The sequence below is a fragment of the Catharus ustulatus genome, chromosome 23 (assembly GCF_009819885.2).
Source record: "Catharus ustulatus isolate bCatUst1 chromosome 23, bCatUst1.pri.v2, whole genome shotgun sequence".
NCBI lineage: Eukaryota > Metazoa > Chordata > Aves > Passeriformes > Turdidae > Catharus > Catharus ustulatus.
The window spans coordinates 528,506-551,499 of record NC_046243.1 but is presented as its reverse complement, the minus strand read 5'-3'; the positions used below and the strand labels follow the sequence as shown (position 1 = coordinate 551,499).

The 22,994-nt window shown below is 49.4% G+C and overlaps 1 protein-coding gene across 1 annotated transcript in view; it reads right to left on the bottom strand.

Annotated features, from left to right (window-relative positions):
* Positions 1-22,994, bottom strand: part of SKAP1 (src kinase associated phosphoprotein 1) — a 71,112-nt gene that overhangs the window by 3,192 nt on the left and 44,926 nt on the right. Inside the window, exons 5-11 of the mRNA XM_033079120.1 lie at positions 13,298-13,375; positions 12,582-12,665; positions 12,210-12,334; positions 11,782-11,845; positions 11,041-11,208; positions 9,208-9,264; positions 8,742-8,854 (exon numbers count right to left, since the gene is read on the bottom strand). Coding sequence (XP_032935011.1) covers positions 8,742-8,854; positions 9,208-9,264; positions 11,041-11,208; positions 11,782-11,845; positions 12,210-12,334; positions 12,582-12,665; positions 13,298-13,375 — 689 coding nt within the window. The remainder of the gene's footprint in view (positions 1-8,741; positions 8,855-9,207; positions 9,265-11,040; positions 11,209-11,781; positions 11,846-12,209; positions 12,335-12,581; positions 12,666-13,297; positions 13,376-22,994) is intronic.

The window sequence follows — 22,994 nt, the reverse complement described above, 5'->3', positions numbered from 1 at the left end:
CCATCCCAGGCAGGTCCACGTGTTCCATCCCAACAGGATCTGTCCCATCCCATGGAGTCTCCATGTCCCATCCCAGGAGAATCCACGTGACCCATCCCACCAGGATCTGTCCCATCCCATGGGGTCTCCATCCCATCTCAATCCGCACACCCCCAGCACCGTGACACCGTGGTGACACCGTGGTGACACCGGGCCCAGCCCAATCCCCCGCCAAGGCCCGGGAAGCGCCGGCTCCATCTTTATTCCATCCCCGAGGCGGCGAGCGCGGCTGGGGGACGATGTGACGGAAATGTTTCATCTGCCGGGCCCATCTGTGCCGCCGTTCGCGGCGCTCGCCCCGAGAGAGGCGCCGCCGCAGCTCCGCATCGCCTTTAATATTCTCCTAAATCACCTCGGCGGCGCTTCAAGGGCCATTGAGCCCCCGCGCCGGTTCACCGCGAGTGCACGGCGGAACGGGGGGCACGGCGAGGCCACGGCGAGGCCACGGCGCGGAAAGGGAGGGGAACGGGGAGTTGGGGTGCTCGGGAAGTGGGGGTAAAAAAAATGAAAATAAGAGTGAAAATAAGAGTGAAAATGGGATTAAAAATAAGGATAAAAATAAGAGTGAAAATAAGAATAGAAACAAGAATAAAAATAAAGAATATAAATAAAGAATAAAAATAAAGAATAAAAATAAAGAATAAAAATAAAGAATAAAAATAAAGAATAAAAATAAAGAATTAAAATAAGAGTAAAAATAAGAATAGAAACAAGACAAAAAAATAAAGAACAAAAATAAAAAATAAAAATAAGAATCAAAATAAGAATAGAAACAAGAATAGATACAAGAATAAAAACAAGAATAAAAATAAGAATCAAAATAAGAATAGAAACAAGGATAAATGTAAGAATAGAAACAAGAATAAAAATAAGACTAAAAATGAGAATAGAAACAAGATTAAAAACAAGAGTAAAAACAAGAATAAAAATAAGAATAGAAACAAGAATAAAAATAAGAATAGAAACAGGAATAAAAATAAGAATAGAAACAAGAATAAAAAATATTAAGAATAAAAATAAAACCAAGATTAAAAATAAAAACAAAAATAAAACCAAATTAAAATCAAAAAATCTAAATATAAATCTAAATCTGTGGGAAGGTGCTGGGAGGGTTTGGAGGTTCAGGGGTTCAGGGATTGGGGGGATGCTCGGGATCCTGGAATGTTTGGGATTCAGGAGGATCTGGGGTTCAGGGTGCAGGGAGGGCAGGGGGTGGGAGAAGTCCCAGGGATTTGGAAGTGCTGGGTCTGGAGGGTCTGGAGGTGCTCGGGAAGGGGGGGTTCAAAAAAATGAAAATAGGAGTGCAAATAAGAGTAAAAACGGGATTAAAAATAAGAATAAAAACAAGAGTAAAAATAAGAATAAAAACAAGAATAAAAATAAGAATAGAAACAAGAATTAAAAATATTAAAAATAAAACCAAGAATAAAACCAAGGATAAAATAAAAAATATTATAAATATAAATATAAATATAAATATAAATATAAATATAAATATAAATATAAATATAAATCTGTGGGAAGTTGCTGGGAGGGTTTGGGGGTGCAGGGATGTTGGATTTGGAGTTCCAGGGATGCAGGAATTGGGGGGAAACATTCCAAAATTGGTGGGGAAAGGTGCTGGAACTGGGGGTTCACACCTCCAGCACCCCCCAGGATGAACTGGGGGATTTGGAGCTTCAGGGAGTGGGAAATATTCCAGAATTTGGTGGGAAATATTCCAGAATTGCTGGGTGAATATTCCAGAGCTGGGGGGGGTAAATTGCCAGAATTAGGGGGGTTCGCACCTCCAGAACTCCCCGAGACCACCAGGAATGAACTTGGGGAGAAACATTCCGGAATTGGGGAGGTAGATCTGTCAGAATTAGGGGGGAACATTCCAGAATTGGGGGAACAAGACCAACAAAGATAAACTCGGGGATTTGGAATTTCACGGATGCTGGAATTTCGGGGGGGAAACATTCTGGAATTGGGGGGGTAAATAACCAGAATTGGGGATAAATAACCAGAATTTGGGTTAAATAACCAGAATTTGAGTTAAATAAACAGAATTGGGGGGCTCACACCTCTAACAGCCCCCAGACCACCAGGAATGAACTCGGGGGGAAATATTCTGGAACTGGAGGGGGCTAAATTGCCAGAATTGGGGTAAATAACCAGAATTTGGGTTAAATAACCAGAATTGGGGGTTTCACACCTCCAGCACCCCTGGACCACCGGTGATGAACTCGGGGATAAATAACCAGAATTGGGGGTAAATTAAATAACCGGAATTGGGGATAAATAACCAGAATTTGGGTTAAATAACCAAAACTGGGGGGCTCACACCTCCAGCACTCCCCTAGACCACCGGCGATGAACTTTGGGGGGAACATTTCGGAATTGGGGGTTTAAATAACCAGAATTTGGGTTAAATAACCAGAATTGGGGGTTTCACACCTCCAGCACCCCCCGGACTACCAGTGATGAACTCGGGGGGAAATATTCTGGAATTGGGGGGTCAATAACCAGAATTTGGGTTAAATAACCAGAACTGGGGAGGATAGATAACCAGAATTAGGGGGTAAACATGCCAGAATTGGGGGTAAATTTCCAGAATTGGGATAAATAACCAGAATTTGGGATAAATAACCAGAATTAGGGGTTTACACCTCCAACACCCCCAGACCACCGGCGATGAGCTCGGGGGGAAATATTCTGGAATTGGGGGGGTCAATAACCAGAATTTGGGTTAAATAACCAGAACTGGGGGGATGAATAACCAGAATTGGGGGGCTCACACCTCCAGCACCCCCCGACCACCAGCGATGAACTCGGGGATAAATAACCAGAACAGGGGGTAAATTAAATAACCAGAATTTGGGTTAAATAACCAGAATTGGGGGTTTCACACCTCCAGCACCCCCGGACCACCGGCAATGAAGTCGGAGATAAATAACCAGAATTGGGGGTTAAATAACCAGAATTGAGGGAGATAAATAACCAGAACTGGGGATAAATCACCAGAATTTGGGTTAAATAACCAGAATTTGGGTTAAATAAACAGAACTGGGGGTTTCACACATCCAGCACCCCCAGACCACCGGGGATGAACTCAGGGGGAAATATTCTGTAATTGGGGGGGTAAATTGTCAGAATTGGGGTTAAATACCCAGAATTTGAGTTAAATAACCAGAATTAGGGGTTTCACACCTCCAGCACCCCCGGACCACTGGCGATGTGCTCGGGGATAAATAACCAGAACTGGGAGGATAAATAACCAGAATTGGGATAAATAACCAGAATTGGGATAAATAACCAGAATTTGGGGTGTCACACCTCCATCACCCCCCGACCACCGGCGATGCGCTCGGGGATAAATAACCAGAACTGGGGGGGAGTCAATAACCAGAATTGGGGGGATAAATAACCAGAATTTGGGTTAAATAACCAGAATTATGGGTTTCACACCTCCAGCACCCCCAGACCACGGCGGTGCGCTCGGGGACGGGGATATTCTGGAATTGGGGGATAAATAACCAGAACTGGGGGGATAAATAACCAGAATTTGGGTTAAATAACCAGAATTAGGGGTTTCACACCTCCAGCACCCCCAGACCACCGGCGATGAGCTCGGGAGGAAATATTCTGGAATTGGAGGAGTAAATAACCAGAATTTGGATAAATAACCAGAATTTGGATAAATAACCAGAATTCGGGTTAAATAACCAGAATTTGGGGTGTCACACCTCCAGCACCCCCAGACCACCGGCGGTGCGCTCGGGGCTCTCCACCGCAGCTCGGGGACCCCCGAGGAGCCGCTCGGGCTCTGCCGCATCCCCCGCGTTGCCGCGGCAACCGGAGCCGGGCTCGCCGTCGCCTCCCCGGGGCCACCCGGGCTCCACCTGCGCCCGGCGGGGTCAGCGCGGGGCCGGCAGAATTAATGAAGGCGGCCGCTAATGAGGTGGCGGCGGCTGCTGATGCTCTCCGTGTGTCGGGGGCACTCGCATTTCCAGAGCTCATTATGGGATGCAATTAGGCACCGCCAGATATTTAACTCTGTTTTTTTGTTGTTTTGTTTTTTTTTTTTTGAGGTTTAAATTAGCATTTTAATAACGCGGCTGCAGAGCGGGGAGGAGAAGAACAACAACAAAATAAAAATAAAAATAAAAAAATCGGCCGTTTTTCACCGGTAAAAGTTCCCGGCTCGAGTTAATGGAGAAATTGAGAGGGAGAGAGGGAAAAAAAAATAAAAAATGGATTGTTCACACCTATTGCAGCGGGGGGGAAAGAAAATGAAATAAAATAAAAAAGCGGGGTGGTTTTTTATTTGGTTTATCGCACGCTCCGTCTTCCGAAATTTGCTTTGCAGCCGAATAATTTTGTGTGATGGAGAGGGGAGGCTGGAGGGGCTGCGGGAGGGTTTGGGGTGATTCCATCCCAAATCCCAAATCCCGAATCTGGAATCCCTGGAGAAGGGAGTGGGGTGAGGATTTGGGAGCAGCAAGTGTCGGTTCCGGGATGGATCAGAGCAGAAATCCCAATAAAAATCCCATTAAAAATCACGTTAAAGATCCCGTTAAAGATCCCACTAAAATCCCACTAAAATCCCATCCAAAAATCCATTAAAAAAAAATCCAATTCAAAATCCCATCAAAAATCAGATCAAAAATCCGATTGAAAAACCCATTTAAAAATTTGATCCCAAATCCGACCAAAAATCCCATTAAAAATCCCAATAAAAATCCCATTAAAGATCTCAAACTGGAGTTACTGGGATCGGGTTCCTCTTTCTGATCCCAAACTGGGAGTTACTGGGATTGGGTTTTCCTCTCTCTGATCCCAATCTGGGAGTTACCGGGATTGTGTTTTCCACTCCAATCCCAAACTGGGAGTTACTGGGATTGGGTTTTGGGAGTTACTGGGATCGGGTTCCCCACTCTGATCCCAAACTGGGAGTTACTGGGATCGTGTTTTCCTCTCTGATCCCAAACTGGGAGTTACTGGGATTGGGTTTCCCTCTCTGATCCCAAACTGGGAGTTACTGGGATTGAGTTTTCCTCTCTGATCGCAAACTGGGAGTTACTGGGATTGGGTTTTCCAATCTGATCCCAAACTGGGAGTTACTGGTTTTGGGTTCCCCATTTTCCTGGGACTGGGATCTTCGGGAACCTTCCCCCCATCCCTTGAACAGGGAATCCCAAGGATCCCATTCCCAAATCCCAACCCAGAATCCCAAATCCAGCAGGATCTGGGGCAGGAATCTCACCCTTGGATTCCCCATCCTGGAATTCCTGGGATGGATTCCCGTGGTTTTAATTAAACCCTGCATTAATTTATCTGTTTGTTTACCTGTTCATTTATTAATTTATAATCCATTTATTTCCCTGTGTATTTATTAATTAATTAACACTGGTTTACCAGTCTATTTATTAATTTATCATTAATTTCTTTCCCTGATTATTTATTAATTTATCATTAATCTGCCTCTTGATTTAATAATTTAGAATTAATTCAGAATTAATTTGGAATTGCATCATTTTCCTATTTATTAATTATTTTATTCCATTAAATGATTAGTTCCATTAATTACATTTATTAAATTAATTCATTTTCCCACCCAAGGCCCATCCCAGGAAATTCCCAAGGCGCTGATCCCAAAATCCCTCCCGGTTTTCCCGGATCCTTTGGAATTGTCCCACCCAAAGCCGACATTCCCGGTGAGGAATTCCAAAGGGAATATCCCAGAAATCCTGGGAATTCCAGCTCCACACTCCCGGGATTTGTGGGATATGGAACGGGATTTATCCCGGGAATTCCCGGAAGTGGGGAAGGAATTCCAGCTTTTACCGGGTGAGATTTATCCCGGGAATCCCTGTGGGTGGGGGAAATTTGGGATGGAGCATTTGGGGTTTGGAGGTGAGAAAGTGCGGGGAAAATCTGGGATGAAGCTGCAAAATTTTGGATGAGGGACCAAAATCTGGGATGAGAAACCAAAATCTGGGATGAGAAACCAAAATCTGGGATGAGGGACCAGGAATGTGCAGGTGAATCCCTGTGGGTGGAGGGAAATTTGGGATTCAGGATCAGGGATCGGTACTCGAGGCCTTGTGGATGGGGAAAATTCGGGATTTGGGATCTGGAATGTGCAGGTGAGTCCCTGAGGATGGGGAAAATTTGGGATCAGCCTCGAGCCTGATCCTGTCCCAGGGAATGACCAGGAGTGACCAGAAATGATCGGGGTGACCAGGAATGACCGGGAATGATCAGGAGTGACCAGGAGTGACCAGGGGGTGACCAAGAGTGACCAAAAGTGACCGGAGTGTCCAGGGGGTGATCAAGGTGTGATCGAGGAGTGACCAGGGGTGATTAAGGAGTGACCAGGAATGACCAGGAGTGACCAGGGGTGACCAGGAGTGACCGGGGGTGTCCGGGGGGTGATCAAGAGGTGATCGAGGGGTGACCAGGCAAGGACCAGGGGTGACCAGGAGTGACCAGGGGGTGACCAGGAGTGACCAGAGGGTGCCCAGGCAATAACCAGTCAGTGACCAGAGGGTGACCAGGGGGTGACCGGGGGGGTGACCAGTCAATGACCAGTCAATGACCAGTCGGTGACCAGGGGTGATCAGGAGTGACCAGGAGGTGACCAGACAGTGACCAGAGGGTGACCAGTCGGTGACCGGGGGGTGACCGGGGGGTGACCGCTGCCTCCCAGCTGCCCCCATCCCGGCGCTCCGACATTCCCAGCGGGATCATTCCCGGGATCCGAGCGCAGCTGAGCCCGGCCCGGGGATGGAGGGGACGGGAGCGGGGTCAGGGATTGTCCCGGTCCCAAATCCACGGAAAATGCCGCTAGATGTCACCCCGCGCCTTCGGCTGCCGTGCGGGATGTGGGAATTCTCTCCCGCCCCTTCCCTCTCCCGCTGCTGTGGGAAGGGACTGAGGGAATGAGAGGATCCTGGTTTTATGGGATGTGGGAATGAGCAGATCCTGGTTTATGGGATGTGGGAATGAACAGATCCTGGTTTATGGGATTGAGGGAATGAGTGGATCCTGGTTTATGGGATTGAGGGAATGAGCGGATCCTGGTTTATGGGATGTGGGAATGAACAGATCCCGATTTATGGGATTGAGGGAATGAAAAGATCCTGGTTTATGGGATTGAGGGAATGAACGGATCTTGGTTTTATGGGATTGAGGGAACGAGTGGATCCCAGTTTATGGGATTGAGGGAATGAATGGATCCCGGTTTATGGGATTGAGGGAATGAACAGATCCTGGTTTATGGGAAGGGATTGAGGGAAAGAACAGATCTTGGTTTTATGGGAATGGATTGCAGGAATGAATGGATCCCAGTTTTATGCGATGCAGGAATGAGCAGATCCCAGTTTTATGGGATTGTGGGAATGAACAGATCCAGCTAAACCCACTCCAAGCGGGAAGTGGCGCCAATTCCCACAATTATCCTGGAGGAGGAATCGCTCAGACGGGAAAATGGGAGCGAGGAAGCATTTTTTGGGGGGGGATTATGGAATTCCAGGATTAGCCAGGTGGGAAGGAACTCAAATCCCATCCCATTCCCACACCTGCTATCCCAGCCCAGCCTGGCCTTGGACTCTTCCAGAGATGGGAATTAGGGGTGGGAATTCGGGGTGGGAATTAGGGGTGGGAATGACTCTTCCCTTTTCCCAAATGAATTCCCAGTGTTTTCTCCCAACCATTGGCACCCCTGGGGTTGTCACCTCCCAGATCCCGGGATTCCTGGGATAAAACAAGGCCCCATTTCCCTGGAAGTGCCCAAAGAATGGGATCAGTTTCCAGCCTCGACCATCCCATGGCTCCCTGAGCCCGTTCTGCTCCCGGTGTCCAGTTTTCCCGGGAATGTCAGGCCGGGAAGGCGCCAGATGGGATTTTATAGGAGCCGCTATTGCGCGGTCGGAGCCAGCGGCCGCCGCGAGATTAATTCCGCGAAATTAATTGGGACAAGATTGAAAAGGGAATTAAGGCGCAGCTGAGTGAACATTCCCAGCCCTTTCCCTCCTCCTCTTCCTCCTCCTCCTCCTCCTCCTCCTCCTCCTCCTCCTCCTCCTCCTCCTCCTCCTCCTCCATCGCCGCCTCTCCCTCCGCTTCCCACATCCCAAATTTATGGGGGAAAAGCCCTCAGGAATGCTGGAATTCATGCTGGGATTCCCAGGATGTGGAACCTCCGGGATAAACATGGACTGGGGGGATCCCAGGGCAGGGCAAACTAGTAAGGACCAGTAAAAACCAAGAAAATCAACAAAGACCAGTAAAACCCGATAAAAACCAGTAAAAACCAATAAAGACCAGTAAAACCCAGTAAAAATGAGTAAAACCCAGCAAAGACCAGCGACAACCCAATAAAAACCAGTAAAACCCAGTAAAGATTAGTAAAACCCAGTAAAGACCAGTAAACCCCAGTAAAAATGAGTAAAACCTAATAAAAACCAGTAAAGACCACTAAAACCCAGTAAAACCAGTAAAATCCAGTAAACCCAGTCAAAGCCCCCTCCCAACATTATCCATTCATTTTTAAATTGTAACTTTGAGTAATTTTAGCTCCTTTTGGCCTTGAAAATGAGGAAAACTTCCCACTCCTGCCTGGTTGAGGATGTGGATGAGGTCACCCCGTTGGAAATGGGAAATAAAATGGAAAACGAGGCAAATTTCCCAAAAAATTCCCGAAAAATCCCGGCTCCTACCTTGCTGAGGATGCGGATGAGGTCGCCCCGCTGGAAGGAGAGCTCGTCGGGATTGTCCCCGCGGCAATCCCACAGTCCCTGGTAATAACTGGAATAATCCTCGTCGAAATTTTCTGGGAAAAAGGGGAAGAAAGGGTCAGGGTGCTGAGAGACAGGATCAGAAAGGAATTCCAGAGCTGGAATTTCTCCTGGAGTTCCTCTGGGATGGGAAAGGCTCCAAATCCATCGGGAATGTTGAATATTGAGGTTGGAAAATGGCAGGAATTTTGGGAGATGCCTCCTTATCCCATCGGGAAGGGTCTTCCCAATGGGAATTCCATGATTTCCAAGACTCTCACTCATCAAATCCCGGGAATTCTCCCATTTTCCACATTTTCCACAGACCAGGATGCTCCAAAGTGGCCAAAATCCCAAAATATTCCTCACCCTATTTGTATCTTGGAAATCCTTTGGATTGGGATCTTACCCTCCCCGCTCCCGAAATCCTCCTCGTCCTCTGGGAATGGCGGCTCCATCTCCTCATCTGGAGAGGGAAAAACAGGAAAAATCAGTGAAAAATCAGAGAAAAACCAGTAGAAAAATCAGGGAAGATCTGGGAATGTTGCAGCTCCGGCAGACCCAAGGTTCTTAGAGAATCCTCAGAATAAAAAATTCCTGGATTGATTGTGGAGAGCAGAAGAATGGGAGAAGATTTTTATGGAAAATGGGAATTGGTGTGGGAACCAGGAAAATCAAATCCGTGAATTCTGGGCGGGAAGAGAGGTGCCTTAGGAAAAGGAGATTCCAGAGGGGAAATGCCAGGCTGGGAATGGGAGGAAGGAAGGAAGGAGGAAATTCGGGAGAAAGAGGATTTGGGAAGAGGAGGAGGAAGGGATGGAAGGAATGATTCCAGGAAAAAGGCAGATCCCAGAGGGGCTGGGAATGCTTGGAAAAACGGGAAGGGGATGGAGCTGGGAAGGAATTTGGAAATCCCAAATTTCCATCCTTGTCCATTCAGGGAAAATCCATTTCCCATCCAGGGAAAATCCCTTCCATCCCAGCCTGTTCCCAGGCACATTCCCAGTAAATTTGGAGCTGGGAAATCCAGGAATGGGATCCATGGGGACAGGATGAGCCCCTCTCTACTATCCAGAAGTTTTCCTGGAATCAAATCCAATGGATACGAATGTTTTCCTGGAATCAGGCCTGGAAATGAAGCCCTGCCTTCCCAATCCCAGCCAATAATTGAATTTTCCATGGCTGAATCCATGGAAAAAGCTGGAAAATCCAGGAATGGGACCCATGGGGGCAGGACCAGCCCCTCTCCACCATCCAGAGTTTTTCCTGGAATCAAATCTGACGGATCCGAATTTTTTCCTGGAATCAGGCCTGGAAGTGAAGCTCTGCCTTCCCAATCCCACCCAACACTTGGATTTCCCAGGACTGAATCAAAGGAAAACTTTGGAAAACTCAGCTTCTCCCTCCCACCCCACTTTTGGGATCCTCATCCCGGGGGTTCCGGAGCCGCCGGCGCATCCCGGGAAGCTTCGGAATCTCTGAGGAGCCAAGTTTTTAATGGAGCAATTTGATTCAATTTTCCAGTCGATAAAATTCCCCGGCAGCGCTCGGCGCTTCCGAACGGACACCTTCACTCCTGATTTAACATTCCCATCGAATCCTTCCCGGGAAATTGGAAAAATTTATCACCTGTGAAATTTTATTTGGCCTCGGCCGCGTCTGTTTTTGTAAAACTTCATTAACGCCGAGGAAATTATCTCTCCGTGGCTTTTCCCAGTTTTTTTATTCCCGTCTCCTGGGTTTTTTTCCGTGATTTTTGGTCAGGAGGTAAAAGGAGGGAGAGAGGAGAGGAGGGAAGGTTGGGCTTTTTCCTGGTTTTTTTTGGGAGTTTGGGATGAAGGAAGATCCATGAGTTGGGTTATCCCAGGAAAGTTGGGAAGGGTAATCCATGGAAATCCATTGAAATCCATGAAAACCTAGGGAAAAGCTATGGAAATTCACTAAAACCTGTGAAAACCCATGGAAATCCACAGAAATCCATGGAAACCTGTGGAAATCCATGAGAATCCATAAAGACCCATGGAAATCCATGAAAATCCAGGAAAACTCTGAGAACTGCTCCAGCAGAAATTCGCGGATCTGAAACTCCCAGAAAAACAAGGTTTGGATTTGGGAGGTCCATCAAAAACTCGGAATAAAGGAATGGGATAAAACCTTGGAATTTGGAGTGGGTTAAAAGATGTGGGAATGGCTGAGGTTTCCTCCTGTTTTTCCAAGGAAAAGTTGGGAATTAGGGACTCACCTGGCAGCACCTCGTAGATGTCGTCGCCTTCCAACTCCTGCTCTTCCAGGTTCAGGGTGGAATTTTGGGAATAGTTCATGGAATCAGAGCTGTCCCGGTCCTTGGAGGGCTCCTCCTCCTCCTCCTCCTCCTCCTCATCATCGCAGGGAATGGTCAGGGAGCTCAGGTCTGCCAGGAAAATGGGACAGGAACGTGGGAATTCTCCCCATTCCAGAGGGGTGGGATCGAGATCCAAATCCTGTGCCTGAGAACGGGCAAAAATCCAAGGAAAAACCCAAGGAAAGATGGGAAAACCCATGGAAAGGTGGGAAATCCGAGGGAACGACCCTGAACAGGCGAAAAAGCAAGGAAAAATCCAAGGAAAGATGGAAAAACCCAAGGAAATATGGGAAATCCCAGGAAATAACCCCAAATTCAGGGATGAATCTGGAAGGGATGGAGCTGGGGGATTCCAGAGGTTTCCAGAGCATTTCTGGAATTTTCTCTGTCTCCAACTGCAGCAACTCCACACAGACCCAGCTGGGAGAGAGGGAAAACGGTATGGAAAGTGGGAATTGTTCCAATTCCAGCTCCTAACCCAACACCTGAGAACTGTGGAAAAACAAACATGGAAAAACCCAAGGAAAGAGGGGAAATCCCAGGGAATCACCCCAAATTCAGTGTGGGTGGATGGAAAGCCCCAATCCAGGTGGGAAACCACTTCCCAAAGATCCCAAAAAGTGGGATCTGCTCCAGACTCACCCTTGAGGAGGAACTGGATCTGTTCCACCCAATCCTGGGCCTCGGCTGGGCTCGGAGCTGTGAACTGCCAGGAGAATCCGTTATCCGGGATTTGGGATTTGGGATTTGGGATGAGGGGACAGCAATCCACCGTTCCCAACCCCAGGGCACTGGGAAAAGCCATTCCCAGGATTTTTTTCCTGGCATTTATTTCCTGGCTCCAAGTGGGAGCAGAGAACAGCCAGGATATCCTGGGAAAATCCATGAAAATCCATGGAAATCCATGGATATCCGTGGAAACGCTAACCAGGCTATCCCAGGAAAGCTGTAAGGCCTAGTCCATGGAAATCCATGGAAATCCATTCCCATTTCCCCCTCAAATTCCCATTTTTCCCCCCCAAAATTCCCATTTCCTCTCCCAAATGTCCCATTTTCCCGCCGTTTCCCACCTCGTAGGAGCGTTTTCCAGGGCAGAACAATTGGAAGCAGCATTTTTTCCGGGAATCTTTCCGGAGCTGGGAATCCAGGTGGGCCTGGTAGCGCTCAATGGGAAAGGAGCCTTTGGGGTGCTTGCCTGGGAAAAGGGAATTGGGCAAAATTTGGGATTTTCCAGCTTTTTTCCCACCCCTTGATGCAGCACAGGGAGGTTTATCCACACAGGGAAACTGAGGCACAATGCTGGAAAAATCTGGGAAAGGGGAATGTCCAGAAAATCCTGGGAAATTGAAATGGATGGAAAATTCCAGGAGCTGGGAATTGCAGTTTTCCATGGTCAGATCCTTCTTTTCCACCCAAAAACTGGGAATTCTTTCCCCACTCACTTTTCTCGTTGGCATAGTAGAGGAAACTCCGTTGGGTGAGGACGCACCAGCGCTTGTGCCAGTCGGAGCCGAAAAAACTGGGCTCTGGAAAACAGGGAAAAAACAGGAAAAATCTGGAAAAACCCAGAAAAATCAGGAAAAGCAATAAATGCTTCTTTTTATTCCTTTGGGATGCGTTTTTCATGGATTCAATGCGACCAGGGAACATGTTTGGGGTTAAATCTCCAGAAAATGTCGTTAAAGCGGAGATTAGCGGGAGTTAAGCCAGGCCTAACTCCGAGCTCGGCTCAGGGAAAAGCCAGGAGCTGTTTCAGGCGCTTCCCATAAATAATTCCTGAGAAAATCCCATTAGGGAAGGGAATAATTTGTGGCTTTCACGGGAAAAGGGAGATAAGGCCGAGGCTGATTCCGAGCCCGGCTCTTATCTCCGCATTAAATGTGGGATGATCCCGAATCCCTGGAGCTTTTCCCGGCTTTTTCTCCTCATTAGTTTTGCCCTCCAGGCCTGGGCCGGGCTTAATTTAATTCCAGGATTTAATTTGGATGCTCTGGAAAAGGTAATGAGCCCAGCAAGGCGTTGGAAAAACCTGGAAGCTCCTGCTGGTGGAAATCCGTGGATTTCCTGTTTTCCTGGGGTTTTTAAGGCTGGAGGTTTGGGGTTTTCCCAAATTTTGAGGTGGTAGCCCTTAAGCTTCTCTTGGAATTCCAGGTTTTACCTCGGGATCTCTTCTCCAGGTATCCTTGCTTCAGAATATTCCCGGAATACTGGATGGGCCGTGGGAACTCCTCCAGGCCTGCGGGGAGCAAAGCAAAGGAAAATCTTGGAATTCACCATTCCCATTCCCACATTCCAAAGTTTCAGCCTCTTTCTTTGGGGAAGCAACTCCAGGGGTGGAAATTCTGATTTATCCCAATCCTGTTGATATCCTGGGAATATCAACAGGATGGGGAATAGGGAAGAGGGTCTTGGAATTCCAAGATTCAGTGGAATGAGGCTGGAGTTGCCCTTTTTTCCTGGAATCAGGTTGGGTTATGGACATGGAAAACCCAATTCCCATGGAAATCCCAACTCCCATGATTCCATGCCCGGCTTGGATCATGGCTCTTCCCATGGAATCTCATCCTGGAGCCCAGAGGGGCTCTGCCATTCCCAGCTCATCCCAAAAAACCTGGGACTCCTGGGATAGCGGGAGGTGACCCTGGATGAGCTTTAGGATCCCTTCCATCCCAAATTATCCCATAAGAAATCCTATAAAAATGAAAAGTACAGAAATAAAAATATAAAAATATAAAAATATGGATCCATAACTTGAAAATCCTTGGAATTCCTTCCCTGCTTCCCAACATTCCGACCCCAGCCCTGCCCAGCCGAGCCCTTCCTGATCCACAATGAGCCGGAAAATCCTAAATCATTCCCTAATGGAGCGTCCATCCCATCCATCAGCGGGTGGAAATTCATCCCCATTAATTCCCTAATCCATGATAAACTTCCCGTCCTTTCCTGTCCGCGCGGGGACTCCGTAAATCCCGACTTTTGCTCCGGCTCCAGCGGAGCGTTCAGGTGTGCTCCGACCATTCCTCGTTAGCCCGACGGCCTCATTTTCCCGGGAATGGCCTTGGAGGCCTCGTTTTCTGGGAATGGTGAGGTCTTGGAGGCCTCATTTTCCCAGGAATGGCCTTGAAGGCCCCATTCCTGAGGTAAACTTGGGAATTCCGCAGGTGGCAAATTTGGGAATTCTGGAGGCTGCAAACTTGGGAGTTCCAGAGGCAGCAAATTTGAGAATTCCAGAGGCAGAAAACTCAGGAATTCCAGAGGCAACAAATTTGGGAATTCTTGAGGCAGAAAAATTGGGAATTCTAGAGGTAACAGATTTGGAAATTCTGAGGGTAGCAAATTTGGGAATTCCAGAGGCAGCAAATTTGGGGATTCTGGAGATGGCAAACTTGGGATGACTCCCCACAACGGGACAAATCCAAGGGGGATGCAGCATTTGTTGGAATTCCGTCCAAGAGGAATTTTGGCAGAGCTGGGGAATGACTTCCATAAATCCTGGCTGATCCCGGGAATCCGCAGAGGGCCGGGATCACCCCTCTGCCCCCGCATCCGGCTGGGACGCGCGGCCGGAGCTCGCCCGCGGCTTTTCCATGTTCCTGATAAGGAGCTCATCCATCAGGGCCGGGGGAAGGGAAAAGGGCGGGAACGGGGTTGGATTTATCGGGAATGTGTCATTCCCTCCACACGCCCCGCGGGATAAATGGATCCTCCATCACTGCCGGCCGCTCCGCACCTGCGGCCGCGCGCGCTCCGGGATAACCGGAGCCAGGGATTTGATGGATTCTCCCGACTTTAATGAACGTAAACAAACAAAGGAGAGAGGGAAACATCAAATAATTCCCGTGACAGCTCCCAAAAGGAGCCGGGAGAGCGGGAAGCGCTTCCCAAAGGGAGCCGCGTTTGATGTGGGATCGGGATTTGTAAACAGCGGCAACTCCGGATCGCGCCTTATCCAAATATTTCCCTTTCCCAGCGCCGGCTGAAAGTCGGGATTGACGGCTTTGGACTCTTCAACTTTCAGCTTTCACCCCGCGGCTCCGGAGGGAGGGAGAGAGGGAGACCCCCCCTCATTCCTGCCGGAATTTGTTCCCTGATTTCTCCTTGGAAAAGTTGATACGGAGCACCTGGAGATCAAAGTCCCAGTGCTGCTTTTCCCCCGGCATTCCTGGTTTTCCAGAGGGTCCTGAGTCCCTCCAAGGACCTCTCGGCCCTAAAGGAGGAGGGAGAGGGGAGTGACCCCAATTCCTGCCGGGATTTGATCCCGAATTTCCCCTCGGGAAAGCTGCCATGGGGCACCTGGAGATCAAACTGGTCCCACTCATTCCCGGTTTTACAGAGGGTCCCCAAAGGACCCCAAAGTAGCGAGTGGAGGAGGGAGAGAGGGAATGGCAGGGATGAGCCCCATTCCTGCTGGGATTTATTCCCAATCTCCCCAGGGAAAAGCTGACACCTGGAGATTGAACTGGAGCTGCTCATTCCCACTTTTCCAAAGGGTCCTGAGCCCCTCTGGGCACCTCTCATCCGTCCCATCCCATCCCTTTATTCCCTCTGGGAACAACTCCAGAGTCAGGAATCAATCCCAGAGGGAGAAACTCCCCTGGCCATGGATAATCAGGATTTGGGATGCTGAGCCACGGCAGCAAATCCCAAATCCCAATGGGATCCTCTCACCCCTTTTCCTTATTCCCACCAGGCACAACCATCCCAAATTGGGATTTGGGAAAATCCCAAATTTTGGGGAGCTGAGGGTGTCACAGAGCAGGAATTCCATGTTTAATCCCGAGTGGTGACGGCGCTGAAATTCAGGAATAAAATGAAAGGAATGAAAGAACCTTCCCGCCATAAATATCCCGGGAATTCCCACCCGGACTCCGGGGTTACATCCTGGCTCTTTAAAAACCCATCCCAAGAAAATCAAGCACTTCCATCACCTTCCCAGGAATATTTACGGCCTCTGGAAGGGCTCGTGAGCAGAATTCCCACTTGGAATTATCAAGGAACTGGCAAAGGTCAGCGCAGGGACGGACGTGGCTGAAGGATTTCCCTCCTGAGATTCCAAGGCCGGGAGATCCCAACCCTGGAGCTGCTCCCAAGGGATTCTCGGGGGGATTGGGGTCGCGTCCCGGGGCAGGAATTCAGGGAAGGGCGGTGTCATTCCAAGATTTTGCCACAAGGAAGCAGCAGAAGCTCAGGATTGGAGCCGGGAGCGGGAGCGGCCCTGGCAGGAGCGGCAACGGGGGGGCTGGGATCCCAATTCCCGAATTTCCCATCCCAAAAAGGGACTGGAAACACTGACTGAGATCCCAATTCCCAAATTTTCCGTCCTAAAAAGGGACTGGGAACGCCAGTTGGGATCCCAAATTTCCCACCCAAAAAGGGGTTATGCTGATCCCTAAAATCTCCTGTCCCAGGGATCTCCAGACCCTCCTTTTCCTCAGATTTTGGGGTCACAGCTCCGTGTCCCCATTCTGGCTTCTGCCAGGAATTCCAAGGGAAGCAGAGAGGGGGTTGGCAGGTCCCTGTCCCCATCCCATCCCATCCCATCCCATCCCATCCCATCCCATCCCATCCCATCCCATCCCATCCCATCCCATCCCATCCCATCCCATCCCATCCCATCCCAGTCCCTCCAAATCCCTTTCCCCCATTTTTGGGGCGCCAACTCCATGCCCCATTCCCATTGGGAATTCCAAGGGAAAGTCCCTGTCCCTGTCCTTGTCCCCATCCCTTTTCCCATCTCTTTTCCCATCCCTGCTCCCCCAAACCCTTTTCCCCCCATTTTTGGGGTGCCAGCTCTATGCCTCATTCCCTCTGGGAATTCCGCTGGCAGCTCCAGCTCCGCTCCCTCCCTTCCCCTCTCCTGACCTCATCACTTTTTCCCCCCTCTCCAAAAGTGCTGACCGCGCTTTTCCTGGGAATTATTTATCCGCGGGAGAAATGATTAAAAAAATTATTGGGAAAAAAAGGGAGATAAAACAAAACATCGATCGCTGGGGCCGCATCCGCCTCTGGAAACGCTGGGAAGTGACAGCGGATAAAGGATGGCGGGGCCGGAAAAACAGGGAGCAGCTTTTTATGGCAGCTCCGATTCCCACAAAGTCATAAATCTGGGATGCTATGGATCGGGAGCTGGGGTGCGTTTGGGGGAGCTTTGGATAGAAATCCAGGTGGGATGGGGGCTCGGGATCCCAAAATCCAGGTGGGATCAGGGTTTGGGATCCCAAAATCCAGGTGGGATCAGGGCTTGGGATCCCAAAATCCAGATGGGATCAGAACTCCAGGACCCTGAAATTTGGGTGGGATCAGGGCATGGGATCCAGGGGGAACATTCAGGCCCCCCAATCCCAAAATCCCGGCTGGAGCAGAGCTCCAAAATCCAGGTTGGATCCAGAGAGACATTGGGACTTTTTCCCAAAATCCAGGAGGGATCAGGGATCCAGGACCCCAAATCCAGGTGGGATCAGGGATCTAGGATCCCAAATCCAGGTGGGATCAGAGTTCCAGGACCCTAAATCCAGGGTTTCGGGATCCAGGGGGTCTTATCCCAAAATCCAGTTTAAGTCAGAGCTCCAGGACCCCAAAATCCAGGTGGGATGAGGGCTTTGGGATCCAGAGGGGGCATTGGGACCTTATCCCTAAATCCAGGAGGGATCAAAGTTCCAGGACCCCAAATCCAGGTGGGATCAGGGCTCCAGACCCCAAATCTAGGAGGGATCAGGGATCTAGGACCCCAAAATCCAGGTGGGATGAGAGTTCCAGAATCCAGGGGGGACATTGGGCCCTCATCCCAAAATCCAGGAGGGATTTGGGATTCAATAGAACCCCAGGATTGTTCTCCAGCCTCTTCCCAGCCCGGATCTGAGCCAGGACGATCCCAAACTTTCCCCTCGGGGCTGTTCCCATTCCCTGGGAAGGGAGGGCCGGGAACATCAGCGGGATTTGTAACCCTGCGTGCGGAGCTGACATTTATGGGAAATTGGGAAAGTGAGGATTTTATTGCTCTCTCTGTCAAAAACTGCGGCTTCATGCGAGGCCCGGGAACCGTGGGATCGATATCCCGGCCTTTAATATCCCAGAAAACAAAAAAAAAATCATTATCCTGTTATTTTTATTATGGAGTTATGGCTGAAAAATGGGAGCTGGGGGCGGTTTCCATTTCCTCCCCTGCTGCCTCGGGATCAAATCCCAGTGGGATTTGGGTGGGGAGGGGAAGGGACTGGTTCTGCTCTGGGATGGGATTTTGGGAGCCCCAAAGCTCCAGGATGGGAATTTTGGGAGCCCCAGAGTTCTGGAGTAGAAGTTTTAGGAGCCTTAAAGCTCCAGGATGGGATTTTGGGAGTCGCACAGGTCTGGGATGGAGATTTTGGGAATCCCAGAGATCCCCAAACTTCAGGGATGGGATTTTAGGAGCTCCACATGTCCAGGACGGGATTTTGGGGGCCCCAAAGATCCAGGATGGGATTTTGGGAGTCCCAAGGCTCTAGGATGGGGATTTTGGGAGTCCCAAGGCTCTGGGATGGTAATTTTGGGAGTCCCAAGGCTCCAGGACAGGATTTAGGTTCCTGGGATCCATCCCATTATCCCACCTCCCATTCCAGCTGCTGGGAAGACAGGAAATCCCAGCCTGGAGCACACCAGCACATCTGGGACACCCTGGATTTCTGGGATTTATGGAACGGGGGAACATGAGGAGAGCCGAACCCTCAGCCTCGCTCTGGGAGCAGGAATGGGATGGAGCAGGGATGGTTCCTGGGATCCATCCCATTATCCCAACTCCCATTCCAGCTCTGGGATGGATCCCGTAGCATCCTTCCCAATCCCAGCACCTCCAGAACTGGGAATGGTTCCAGGCTGGTTCCTTGGGATCCATCCCATTATCCCAATTTTCCACCCTCCATGGGAGTCACTGCAGCGCCCGGAACACCGGGATCAGGGAGGTAAATCCCAGCCTGGAGCAGCATCCCGGCAATCCCCGGGAATCCTCTCCGTGCCCTCTTCATTATCCCATTCCCAGCGGGAAGTTCTGAGCTCCTTCCCGGCTCTGGCTATAAAAAAGTGATGGATGGCCGGGAAAGCTCCGGGAGTTCATCCATTCTCCCATTAAATTTTCCTTTAATTGGTCTCGGAGTCAATCAGGAACTCACCGGGCAGTGAATTAAGGAAAAGAAGAAGAGGGAAAAATCCACGGAGCGGGGAGAGCCGAGGGGAGGGGTCTTTGTGCTGTTCGGGGTTAAAAAATGCTGGATTTGCTTCCAGAGGAGCTGGAATTCCAGGCTGGGAGAGTCCTGCATGTATTGAGGGATCTCCAGGAGCCAAGTGCTGCCAAATAACCAAAAATTCCCTGGAAAACACGAGGAGGGTGGGAATGGCCAGGCTGGATAGTGAATCCATGATGGTTCCTGGGATTGGGACAACATTCCCAAGGCATGGAGAGCTCTGGGAGTGCCCAGCTGGAATTCCTGGGTTGGTGGCCAAGAGCAGCACTTGGAAGTGCCTGGAGACCCATCCCGAGTTTTTTGGGAATGCTCCAGAACCAATTGACCATGGAGAATTCCTAAAATTCCATTGGAAACCTGGAGAGGGAAAAGTCGGGATGGTCACGGGGATGTGAGGACATTCCAGGGACATTCCAGGGACATTCCAGGGATATTCCAGGGATATTCCAGGCTCCTGGAATTAACCTCCCCACCTTCCCCATTTCTTACGGAATTTCAAGGAGCAGAATGAATCCAAGTTCTCCTTTTCCTCATTTCTCCCCATTTTTATGGAATTCCAAAGAGCGGGATCAAACCTCTCCCTGCTCTCCACCCACATTCCCACCCCAAGCCAGGGCAGGATCTTCCCTCCTGGAAATGTTCTTCTCTTCCCCATTTTCCTCTTTTTTATGGAATTTCAAGGAGTAGAATTAATCCAAGTTCTCCTCCATTTTCCCCTTTTTTATGGAATTTCAAGGAGCAGGATCAAACTTTGTTTTCTTCCCCATTTTCCCCTTTTTAAAGGAATTTCAAGGAAAGGAATCAAACCGTGTTTTCTTGCCCATTTCCCCCTTTTTTATGGAATTTCAGGGAGTGGGATCAAGGGTCTCCCTGCCCTCCACCCACCTCCCACCCCTTCCCAGCCCTGGGGCTCTGCTCCATCCCTCGGGAACACCGGGGACGGCTCCATCCCTGCTTCCAGGAGCGCCGGGAACGGCTCCATTCCCCCTTCCAGGAGCCCTAAATCTCCCGGCGGGAGATTTACGATTCCCATTCCCGTTCTTTACTGCAAATCCAATCGGGCAGTAATGGTGGAACACGGGAGCGCCGTCACCCAGGGCTGATGGCTCCCATAAAACCGATGTCATTCCAAACGGATGAGTTTATAAACGGGAACAAACCCTCGGCGCTGACAGGAACATGAAACCCATTCACCATTTAAACACTTCCCATTTTTTATTCCCGTGCCTCCGAGTTGTTCCGAGGATTTGCGGCTGCCGGGGAGAGCAGAGCGCGGCCGGGTGGAGGGGATGGGGCTGGAATCCTAAAACCAGGCTTAAAATCACCCTGGGCCTGCTCAGTATCCAGCAGGATTTATCCAATTCCCACTTTGGAAAAGGTCCCAGTGATTCCACGGTGTCAAAAATCCCAAAACCAGTCCTAAAACCAAGCTTAAAACCAGCCCTAAAAGCACCCTGGACCTGCTGAGTTCCAGCAGGATTCATCCATTTCCCGCTTTGGAAAAGCTCGCAGCGATTCCAAATTATCCCAAGATTCCTCAAATCCCAAAACCAGTCCTAAAACTGGGCTTAAAACCAGTCCTAAAAGCACTCTGGGCCTGCTCAGTATTCAGCAGGATTTATCCCTTTTCCCATTTTGGAAAGGATCTCAGAGATCCCAAATTACCCCAAGATTCCCAAATCTCGAAACCGTCCCTAAACCCTCCCTGGATCTCAGCATCCTGCAGGATTTATCCCTTTTTCCACTTTGGAAAACGTTTCAGGAACTCAATGATTCCCAAAATCCTAAAATCAGCCCTGAAACCCCCATGGATCTCAGCACCTAGCTGGATTTATCCTTTTGTCAATTTGGAAAATCTTTCAGGAACACAACGATTGCCAAAACCAGCCCCAAAACCAGCCCCAAACCAGCCCTAAAACCAACTCTAAACCCCCCCTGGACCTGCCCAGCATCCAGCAGGATTTATCCCTTTTCCCACTTTGGAAAAGCTCCCAGGGATCTCAAACCATCCCGCGATTATCTCCATGGCGACGGGCGGGAACAAATCCCCGTTCCAGGTGTGTTTGGATTGTTCCTCCCGGAGATTTTCCGCCCTCTCCGGGGCTCTTTCGGCACCTCCTCATTTCCCGGAGCAAATATTGATGGAATATTGTCTTGGAGCTGAGCGGGGGAAAAGGGGAGAGCTCCACCTGCTCTCAGAAATACGGACTGGGTTTTTTTCCAGGAGTTTTTTTTTTGGAAAAACTGGGAAAATCCCAAATAGGGAATTGTGGAATGGTTTGGGATGGAAGGGCCTTAAATCCCATCCCATTCCCATTCCATGGGCAGGGACAATTCCCGTTGAACCATGGGGCTCCAATGGGGCCTGGGAGAATTCCAGGGATTCAGGGAATCTGGGAGTTCCTTCCCAAAATCCCACCTGAATTTCCCCTTTTCCACTTGGAACGCATTCCCTGTGTCCTGTCATCCCAATTCCTGATGAAAATATTTGGGATATCACCCCAAAGGATTGGGAATGTCCCTGCTTGGTGCCAGAGCCCAGGAAAAGTCGGAAAATTCCATTTTCCCTCTCCAATGATCGATTTTCTCCTTCTGGAAAACCAGGATAACACCGGAATTAAAATGGGAATGAAAATGAAATTTTTTCTTGTTATTCCAGGAACTGGGATGGGAATGATCCTCAATCAGCCAGATCCAACTCTTTTCCTTGGGAAAAAGGAGCAGGAATACTTTTGACTCCTCCAGCAGGATTCCTTTGGAGAGATCCGTGATCCCTGAGGATCCGCAGAATCACGGAATGGGATTGGGATGGGAACGACCTCAAAACCCAGAATTCCAGGAATTGCAAACCCTCAGGAATCTCATTCCAACTAGACTGGGATCATTGATCCATGAATAAAACCATGGAAAACTGGGAAAAAGAGGGGGAAGAAAATTCCCATACAAATATCCCGGAGCTGATTTTTCCAGGCCTCGCCATCCCGGATCCGGGGGCGTTCCCGGTGCCCGTGGATCCCACGGGATCCCCGCCCTTCCTTCCTCCCTTCCTGCCCTGGAGCAGCCTGGAACCCAATCCCGAAGGGAAGGAAGCGGCACCGGAGGCTCTGGTCGTAAATCCAAGCCCATCCCATGGAAATTCCGGAGCCAGGAACGTTTCCTCCTTCCCTGAGCAAATTCCGACGGAGCTGCGGCTCCATCCTTGTTTTTGTTGGGAATGGGAGCGACCTCTTCCCTAAAAATGGCAATCTCACCCCCAAAAAAACCAGGAAACGCTGGAGCAGCCCCTGGATCCAGCACAGGGAAACCTCTGGAATATTTGTTGCAGGGATCCCAAAATCCTGGGATTGATTAAACCTCGTAATTAACAGCAATAAATTAATGTCAGGCTGGCATTAATTAGGACAAGCAGCCTCCACTTCCAACAGTTTTCCAAAGGCTTTTCCCATCCTACCCAGGGAATGGATGTCCTGGAATGTTTTTAGATGGGATTTGGATGGATCCAGCATAAAAATGGGATATTTGGAGAAGAGTTTGAGTTGAAATCTGGGATTTGGGATACTACAGCTCCTTCCTGGATTTCCAGAACAAGAGAACTTGGGATCATCCCTAAATCCTGTTTTTTGGGGGATTGACACCCTGCTT